Raw genomic sequence first — 10,147 nt, 5'->3', positions numbered from 1 at the left:
GAATCGGGTAGCGCCTTACAGGCCCTTTGTGAACAACATCCTGACAAAGCAAAGCAACTTAGACAGTTGTCGGGAGGATTGAATAAGAAATTAGGAAGTGATCAATGGCCACTAGGAGGAACTAAGAATCTAGATGCTGCTAAAAAGGCTCAAGAACTAATTTGGAAAAGTAACAGGGGTACCACAGCCAACGAACTAATTGCCCTATGGAGACAGTACTGTCTGGAACTGAAAGAAACTTCCTTGTTAGCAAGTTGGCAGGATAATGCCTTAAAATTAGGAATAGCACTTACAGGGGGAGGGGTAGTCAAATCAGTAGAGGTATTGAAAAAGGAATGCGCTCATGAGAAACGCTCAAAACAGGAGTCTGAAAAGACCACGAGCGAGCCTGGAAAGGCTGATAAGAGTGGATTACGTAATCCAATGGTTGGCCTTGCCTTGACAGAGGGAGATGGTGATGATGATTTGGACGAATGGAATCACAGGGCTCAGGTTGTTCCCCACGCTCCCCCCCCGTACGTTAACATTTATCCCCCGGTGGCACCCGCACCAGCTGCACAAACCCCCGCGCCGACACCTCAAGTATCTGCCAGTGCCGTTTCCCCGCCGCCGTCAGTCACGGTTCAAGTAAACAATCCCCCGCCGGTCCAGATGGGAGACCAACAACCGGGTCCCCAGTATACCGACCCTGTTGCCTTTTACACCCGACTCAGGACTAAGAATAATCGGCCCCCGACGACACCCTCCCCACCCCAACCCAGTCCATCAAGGTCACGAAAACGGAGAAATCAAAGGCAGATGATTCAAAGTCAGAGACTAGAGAGTCAGAGCCAGAGTACCCTCAAGGCTTTAAGGTCCTTTTTAGAGTGCCGGGACCATAGTGACATTGACAGTGGAGATTCAGGAGACGACTTGTCATCCCTGGAATCAGAATCTGATACCGAGAGACCCGCCAGACATAAACCGACACCCCGGCAGTTGCCGGTGAGACAAATGCCTAACCCTGCCTTTAACACAAATATTCCAGTGGCCGCCGATAACCCCCGGACCATAGGTATCTTCTACCCCTGGAAACCTAACGAGATAATGGCTATCTTAGCCGGGATGCCAGATAGGAAGAAATCCCCCACCTTGTTTGTAGAATTCCTCCGGACTACTATACTCGTCTATAATGCTGAATCAAGAGACTTATGGGCGTTAGTACAGCAGATCTTGAATCCCGCCGAACATGCAAGGTTTTTGATTAACCTAGGCTTTGAGGACCATGCCACATTAGAGGCTCAAAACGCACAGAGTGCTGCTCGTGAACGCGCCATACTCGCTGCTTTAACCGCCACCCCGCAGAAACCCATTGATATATCCAAGGTGTTGGATACTAAACCACGAAAGGGCGAGGGAGCAGAGGAATTCCTAGAGAGATTCTCTGAGGTATATCGGAGTCAGTCAGGAGATGCTAATTACCGGAATGGAGCAAACTCGCCGCAATACTGTGCTATCCTGATAAATTGTCTACCAACCTCGGTGTCTGAAGCAATTAAGACTAACAATATGGACTGGTCAGAGAATAGTCCCAGCCAGATGGCCAGGGCAGTGAAATATTATTGGAAAGAGAGTAAGAGTCAGGAGAGTCAGCCCCAGGTCAAGGTCAAGACTGAGTACGTGATAAAAAAGGAAGAGCCAAAGCCCACCCAAGATGTGATAGGATATCAGACGGCGCCCCAGTACTGCGTCCCAGGGTGGGTTGATAGACAAGGGTACAGAGATACCAGCCATCCCAATGGACCAACCGTCCCTAATTATGGCCCACCCTACACTCCCCCAAGACAAAATTTCGGCGATAGAGGAAGAGGAGGGAGGCAAGCAGGGTCAGATACCTGTTTTAATTGTGGCCAGCAAGGCCATTGGAGCAGGGAATGTCCCTCCCGAAGACAAGGAAGAGGGGGCCACATGCAAGGACAACGGGGAGGTTGGCAGGGAAATCGGGGACGAGGAAGATATACAGACTTCTCCCAGAATAATCTGTTTCCCCAGTACTGACTAGCCAACCTCGTGGCGAACGGGTTCCAGTCGGACAAGGAGCCCGTTCTATCCCTGCTGATTGAAGGGAGCCGACATACGTTTCTGGTAGACACCGGAGCTGCTATGTCATCTGTCCGATCAGAGCTCAATCTCCCTAAATCCGGGGAGACACAAAGCCTGTCCGGATTCCAAGGACAAGTGTGCCAGTACCCGATATCAGAACCAGTTGAAGTAGCATTTCAAAATGAGTCTGTGAAACACCAATTCGTGATCACAAATGGGCTGGATTGCAATCTCATGGCCAGAGACCTGTTATGTGCATTTCAACTAAGACTTGAGTGTGGGAACGAAGGAATAACTGTAAAACCATGGGCCCCTAAAAGACAATGTTACGTCTCTATCACCCCACAATGGTGGACTCTGGACTTAAAAGATGAACCCCCATCTCATGTAACCCTAGCTTATGATCGAAGTGGAAAAGATAAGGAATTGGAGAATTTTTACCAAGCTTATGAAGGGACTGAGTGGGATGTTGTTCTCTGAGCCATAGTTACGGGACCGGAGGGGAAAGCAGAATATGTTGAGGTTCCCTCGGAATTGTGGAAGCAACCCCTAACTGTAGCCCCACACATCACCCGGGAAGTGAACTCCCCCTACCGTGCGAAAGATCTAGGACCCATGGTAAAACAGGCAGTTCAACAAGCTAACCCAGATGACCGGCAGGAGCAGGCCCTGTCAGGCGGTCGAGCTATCCTGTTATACCAAGAGCCAAAGGTAGTCTTGACACAGTTGCACCACCACATTGGGAATGAGGTACCGGAATACGTCAATCCGCAAGTGTGGGCAGAAGACCCCACACAGGTAGGATGCGTTAAAATAACTCCCATCCATATCGCCCTACAGGAAAATGTTGTACTACCCTCCATACGACAGTATCCGCTGAAACAACAAGCGATACCCAGCATTGATAAACTGATCACGGGACTACTGACACAAGGAATCCTGATTAAATGTCAGTCCCCGTGCAACACGCCCATACTTGCAGTTCCAAAATCAGGAAAGCCAAACCAGTACAGATTAGTACAGGACTTACGATCTATCAATGCTATTGTACAACCGCTTCATGCACTAGTACCTAATCCAGCTCACATTCTGGCCCAGGTCCCTGCACAAGCGAAAATCTTTGCAGTAGTCGATCTCCAGCACGCCTTCTTCGCCTTGCCACTGGAACCGGCAAGCCAGTACCTCTTTGCTTTTACTTATAATGGACAACAATATACGTGGACCCGACTGCCGCAAGGTTTTGTAAACTCTCCAACATTATTCTCTAGGTGCCTACAAGGACAGTTGCAGACTTTGACCTTGAAACATGGTTCTGCTCTGGTCCAGTACGTGGGCGATTTGCTAATAGCTAGCCCTGACGAACAAAGTAACCGGGAAGACACCGCCCAGTTGCTTAATCACCTATTCTCACTCGGGTACGTAGTCTCTCAATCAAAGGTACTAGTGGCCCAACAGAAAGTTAAATTCCTTGGCTTCATGCTCTCAGCAACCGAGCGGAGCCTAGAGAGAAGCAGGATTGAGCCAATCTGTCAGTTTCCCGTACCCCGTAGTGCAAAACAAGTGAGGCAATGGATGGGGATGGTAAACTACTGTAGACAATGGATACCCAACATCGCTCTAGAAACCAAACGACTAACACCATACACCAGTATGGAGGGTGAGTTTCAGCTAGACCCTTTCGCCATAAGAGCGTTTGAAACCTAAAAGAAGCATTGTCACAAGCCCCAGCACTGGGGAGACCCCTGTATGACAGGCCCTTCCAGCTATACTGCACTATCCTCACTGATTGTTCGACTGCTGTCCTAACGCAAAAACATGGGGACAAGCATAGGCCGGTGGCTTACTACTCCTCGAAGTTAGATCCGGTAGTGCTAGGGCATCCCGTATGCACCCAGATTCTGACCGCCATCTATAATAGCCTACAATCGGCTGCCAACCTAACTTTGCAACAAGATATTACTGTATACAGTTCACACTCGGTAACTGCACTATTAGGCCAATTACAAACTCAGCACCTCGCTATGGCCCGACAAAATAAGTACGAGATATACCTGTTGAATAATCCTAAACTGCAATTTAAGCATTGTACTACTATCAACCCAGCATGTTTTCTCACAGAACCACCTCTCGAACAAACAGACCCAGGACATGATTGTCTATTTTTAATCAAGGAAGATACCTCCATCAGGGAGGATCTATCTGATGCCCCAATGCAGAGTCCTGACACAACCATGTATGTAGATGGAAGTGCGTCCGTCAGTCCCCTTGGGAAAAGACTTTCTGGATATGCAATCGTAGATCAGGACAGTAATACTTTGGAGTCTGCCGCCTTTGAACTTCCGTATTCCGCCCAACAAGCAGAACTGTTCGCATTAATACGAGCTTGTATCTTAGGGAAGGACTTAAAGGTTAACGTTTATACAGACTCGAGATATGCCTTCGGAGTGGTTCATGATTTCGGACAATTATGGAAAAACTGAGGGTTCCTAACCTCTGCAGGAACACAGATATCCCATCAGAAATTAGTATCTGATTTGCTACAAGCCCTCATGCTACCAAAACAGATCTCCGTGATAAAGTGCTCCGCACACACAGCAGGACAAACCCCAGTAGATATAGGGAATAGATGCGCTGACCAGGGAGCTAGGGAAGCGTCCCAGGAACAACGAGTGGTTGTGCCTAGAATGATGAGCCAGACTAAAAGCTCAAATAAAAGCAAGTCTCCCTCGGAAAAGCCAATGCCAACCATCCAAGACGTCATTAAGTTACAGGAGGACGCTCCTGACTGTGATAAGGGACTGTGGAAACAGCTCGGTTGTACATATGATTGTGTGTCTAAATTATGGGTCACCCCTGCCGAGCAAACTTGTATGTCCGATGAGCTAGTATTATGGGTTATTGAATGTATACACTTTGCAACTCATTGTGGTGCCAGAGCAACTAGTGACACGTTATTAGCTACATGGTGGCATCCTAGATTACAAGCTCTGGCTCAAGGTATTAGCAGTCGCTGCCTCATTTGTCAGCAGCATAACTCGGGAAAAGGCATACCTTGTGAAATGGGTAAGACGCCGTTACCCACGGGTCCCTTTGAGACCCTCCAGATGGACTACATTGAATTAGAAAGGTGTCAGTGTTATAAATATGTACTGGTTATTGTTGATGTATTTAGTAAGTGGATTGAGGCCTACCCGACTACAGATAACAAAGCCTCCACTGTTGTAAAAGTTTTAATGAGAGAAATTATTCCAAGGTACGGAATTCCAAACCGATTAAGTTCAGACAACGGCCCTCACTTTGTGGGTCTGGTAAACAAGGAGTTCTGCACTCAAATGGGCATCCAACAGCAGCTACATTGTGCCTACAGGCCACAGGCCGCCGGACTGGTCGAGCGGGCTAATCAGACCTTGAAAAATAAACTTGCCAAATTACAGGCCGAGACGGGAACTACATGGCTCAAACTACTCCCCGTGGCCTTGTTCCAAATACGCACTACCCCGGCTGGTGCAGCAAGATTAAGCCCTGCTGAAATCATATATGGCAGACCTCTCAAAACCCCGTGGAACCAGGAAGTCCCAAAGACTGTCCACTTTCACCACATGATGGCAGAAATGACTAACTATATTTTGTCGTTAACCAGGGCATTGAAAAGTTTGCACTCCCGGGTACGCGCTGCTTACATCGACCTCCCTCCTATAGTCAGTCCGTCCCAGGTCGAGCCCGGAGCGTATGTATTAATCAAAAATTGGACGCGAAAAGGATTGGAACCTCATTGGGAAGGACCCTATCAAGTCCTACTCACCACCCCAACTGCTGCCAAAGTAGAGGGAAAGAGTGCTTGGGTTCACCTCCACCACTGTAAAATTGTCAGTAATGCTATGCCTGAAACTAAAAGAATGCTAACCTCTCTTGCTTCCAAGAAATCTCTCCCTAAACAGACGTGCCGCGCCGACCAGCCATGCAGACGTCGCTGTGGATCCTCTCTATCAGTGTCCTGATCACCCTTGGAATAACTCAACAGCCCAGAAGGAGAACATGCCGGCGGAACCAACCCAAGCGGGTACACCACCTATGCCACGGAGACGTGCTTCGGTGCAATGATGATAACCCAGGCGGGTTCGGGAAATGGAACATGATCAACTGGGACACCTACATTGGGCTTATTAGACAGCCCCACCGCTCGCTAATGCTGAGATACATACACAGAGGAACATTGCCATGCCATTGGACCAAGTGTAAATTTGATTACGTCTGTCGACGCCAGGTGACCAAGTCTGTTACTGCAGGACCATGCAACAGAACTACCGATACCAAAGGACAAAGCTGTTATCCGAAGTTCAGTCAGGAAAGGGAGAGAAATGGGCTGCCCCCTTTGAAAGGATTTGACCGACTGAATAAAATAGATGTAACCGAATAACGGTTGGTTATCATAGAATGATAAAAGGAGGGAATGAGAATACCAAGGTCAAGGAAATAGAAACAAGAAACTGTGAAGGCAGCAAGAAGTAAAATAAAAAGGCTAAACTGATCTTTGGCTGCTAATATGGCTGGCGCCCACAATGTCACACCTTGCTGATAGAAACAATGTAAGGCAGCGTGCAGAAGTTATACAGACAATAGGCGATCAGAAAACGCATTACCATGATTGCAAACGCATTACCATAATGTTTAGGTGATCATGAACACATTACCAGGATGTTTACTTAGCTGTAACCCATTCAGTTAAATGTGACTTCTTTATTTCAAACTGCCAGGCCAGGAAATCAAATTAAATGTATACGTGCACAGCTCAGGATTGGTGCAGGAATATACGAGGTGTTAATGTCTTCTCAAATGCAAGTATAAGAATGTAGCACACTGTATGACAAATTGCTTGCTCTGTTGGGTTCGTCAGACTCTTGCAGGAGTCGGTGCCGACATTTCAGAGTAAGACTCCGCGGAAAATAAATCGTTTGAATTCTCCAGTTGCATTCGACTCAGTGATTACTGAACCAGACTGAGGGTAAAAGAATCCGTTCTATCACATGTATTGCTCATCCTTTGTTGCCCTGAGAAAGTAGTGGTAGATGGTCCTTCGTCTTGAGCAGGTGCAGTGATTGATGTGATAGTGTTGGGTAAGGGATTCTAGGATGGTTGCCCAGCGATGATGAAGGAACAGTGATATATGTCCCGATCCGGATGGTATGTAACTTGGAGGTGTTGGTGTTTCCATGATACTGCTGTTTTTATCCTTCATGGTAGTAGACAACACAGGAGAGGGGGGTGCTGTTGAAATTACCTTGGTGAAATGCTGCAGTGTATTCTATAGATATTACATATTACAGACAAGGTGTGCAAGTGGTGAAGGGGATGGTTATTGGCAGCCATTATTGTAGTGTTACAAATAAGATTCATATGTGAATTTATGTGTATTTTCTAAACCTTTGCTGTATAACAGTTTGATGTAAAAGCAGATATCCAGGAAATAGCATTTTCATTTCATTATTCCCGCACCTGCACCAATAGAAAACCAAATAACAATGTGCCATGCAGTTTATTCTGCCTGCAAAGCAAAGCTTTCAACGCTCACTTGTGAATTCCCAGCATGTAACCTTAATTGATGGCCCCATACTCGGTAGTAAAGTGGAAAAGGCATTACGAACAGAAAGAAGTAAACTGTTCCAAATGAATGGGTGTAGGTGCTATGCATTTTAATGAGAACTAGTGGATGTCCTGTGGCATTGCTCATGGTGAGCCGCTTGATGCACTGGTTGCCTTTCTGTTTTAACCCGACCATTATATTTATGATTCAGAACTTGAGACAGATACAGGCAATGAGAATGCTGAGGGCAACACCCAGCCCCACAGGGTGTTCAATTCGTGGACCCAGGGCCACTTGTGTCTTCTGAACCCGAACAATTCAGCCCTCCAAGCCTAGGCAGTCCCATCATATTCGTATTAATATAATTCTTATTTTCTGATTGGTCCTGTTTGAATTTTGTAGGCTTGGCGGTTTGGAAAGAACTGTTCTTAGTGTTATTGCCTATATTCTTAAATCAGGCATCTGTTATTACCGGCAATTTTAGATATATGGAAAGTAATGGGAATGTTATATATGGTCCAAAATGACCAAAAGTTTGGACGCTCTTAACATAAGGCGAGGGGGGCCATACCCTGTAATTAAGACATCTCAACAAAACATGCCAAGTATAAAGCAGCACGGGGCCACAGCCCCAAAGACGGCAAAATCACCAGTTCCACAAAAACCATGTTCCTGCCCAAGGGCTGCCCGAACTTCCAAACTTTCGTAGGCTGAGTGAGAGATCAACACCTCCTGCAATGGGTTCTTTTCACAGCGTGGACACCGCTCTACTTCGGGTCAGATCCTGACCTTTGCTTTTTTTTAAAAAAAATGTTGTCTCAGTCAAATAATAATAATTATTACAAAATAAGATTTCAAATATTCTAAAGCTTCTGATCACTGAAGGACACTGGAGGCAAGCATTCAACAGCCACAAGTTATTTACACATTCAGTTAGCTCCCTCTTTAAAGCAGAAATGTTTGTTTGGGTGTTAAAACGCCTGAATAGCGATTGAAATACCGATTTACCACCCACGGTGGAGATTATCTAACTATTTGCTTATTTACATATAATTTTATTTAGTGTGGTTCTTAGTTCCTTTTGGTCCTCCCCAAAAGTAATCTCTGATATTTAAAAACAATCCTTCCCTTTTTTATCTCCTTTTCATTTAGCAATCTTCCGAAGTCACTTTTACTGGCGCCCGAAGTTTTCCATAATTCATCAGCAGCCGCTTTGTGAGGCAGACGGGCAGTGAAAGTGGAGCAGATCTCCGCTCATGTGCTGCCCCTCGCTTCTCCTTTGACAGTGCATTGATGGCTTGTTCCCTTTAATTCTACGTCTTCCTGTGGCATTCTGTCCATTCAATGGGGACATGGAGAAAGCGGATGGCTGGACCCAATGCAGGGAAGTGACTTCACTGGCAGCTTTGTTTCCTTTCGCATCTCCCAGTACACTCGCTCTTCTGTGCCTTTCAAAGGCTTGTTTTCAGGTTAAACGCGCCCAACATTGGCGACGGCTTCTCTCGAAATGAGAAAACGGGAATCTTTTCAAGTTGACTGAAACGCTCCCTTCGCCTGCCAGTGGCCCCGTTTCCTCAGAAATAAACTGCGGCTGTTATAAATTAACACGGCTGAAACAGAATGCTTCATTTGTGCCATGTCGCTCTGGGTTGGCCTCTTTGAAGCGTGCTGTGTTTTTATGAGTTGGAACATAAACTCGGAGTCGGTGGTCAATTGATAAAGGATGGGATGATTTTTAAACACTGGCTGTTCTATATTAGTTCAGTGTGACGTATTTCTATATTGTAGCTGCAATATTTTGGATAATAATCTCAGGTGATGTTTGCCAACGCCGCCAAACTCTGCTGTGCTCACCCAGTGCTCTGCGCCTGGCGTGGCCCTGCCGTTTATGCTTTAAGGGTGTCGTTCTCCGCTGTGCATTTGCCAGGTTTATTTTCAATTACCCTCTCAGCGGTCACGGGTCACTTGTTGCGTTCGTGTTTTAGTTCAATATTGCACTACGAAGGCGTTACCACCCATGGCAGGCTACTCGAGGGCTTATCGCTGATATTTCTCCTCATTTTAACCTGTTCTGCAGCGGGCTCTGAACCCCCCCCCCCCCCACCCCCAAGATACGCTTAAGAAACCAACACAGCAGTAAAGATCAATAACTAAATAGCTTCTGATGCTGTGGAGGGTATTTAAGTGTAAATGTACATTGCTTTCCTTTCACGTTTCTTCTTAAACAAGATGTACCAGTAAAAACCAAGTGGGCGAAAGAAACAGGAGTCTTTTTGAAATTACTATCATGTCATCCATCGTGGCCAAATATGTTTTCTTTCTTCGGATCTCCTACAACAGAGGTGTCCTGAGACCGAGAAATGTTGAATCATTTCAGCTTGTGTGTGTGTGTTTCATTTTGCCAGCAGGTCTCAGGGACTTGGCGGCGAGTGAATGCATTGAGTGAGTTGTGAGCCCGGCTCAGTCGGGTCAGTCACTTTGTGG

At 46.4% G+C, this 10,147-nt stretch overlaps 1 protein-coding gene across 1 annotated transcript; it reads left to right on the top strand.

Annotated features, from left to right (window-relative positions):
• The first annotated feature begins 240 nt into the window (after window positions 1-240).
• LOC147107773 (uncharacterized) lies at window positions 241-2,863 on the top strand. The gene has a single exon (XM_086007430.1). It carries the CDS (start codon window positions 424-426, stop codon window positions 2,035-2,037), a length of 1,614 nt encoding a protein of 537 aa, XP_085863556.1. The 5' UTR covers window positions 241-423; the 3' UTR covers window positions 2,038-2,863.
• Window positions 2,864-10,147: the final 7,284 nt, after the last annotated feature.

This window comes from Somniosus microcephalus, chromosome 14 (assembly GCF_052327205.1).
Source record: "Somniosus microcephalus isolate GS21.2 chromosome 14, FLI_Smic_1.0, whole genome shotgun sequence".
Taxonomy (NCBI): Eukaryota; Metazoa; Chordata; class Chondrichthyes; order Squaliformes; family Somniosidae; genus Somniosus; species Somniosus microcephalus.
Note: the sequence above shows the minus strand (reverse complement) of the source record. Positions and strands in the feature narration are given on the sequence as shown.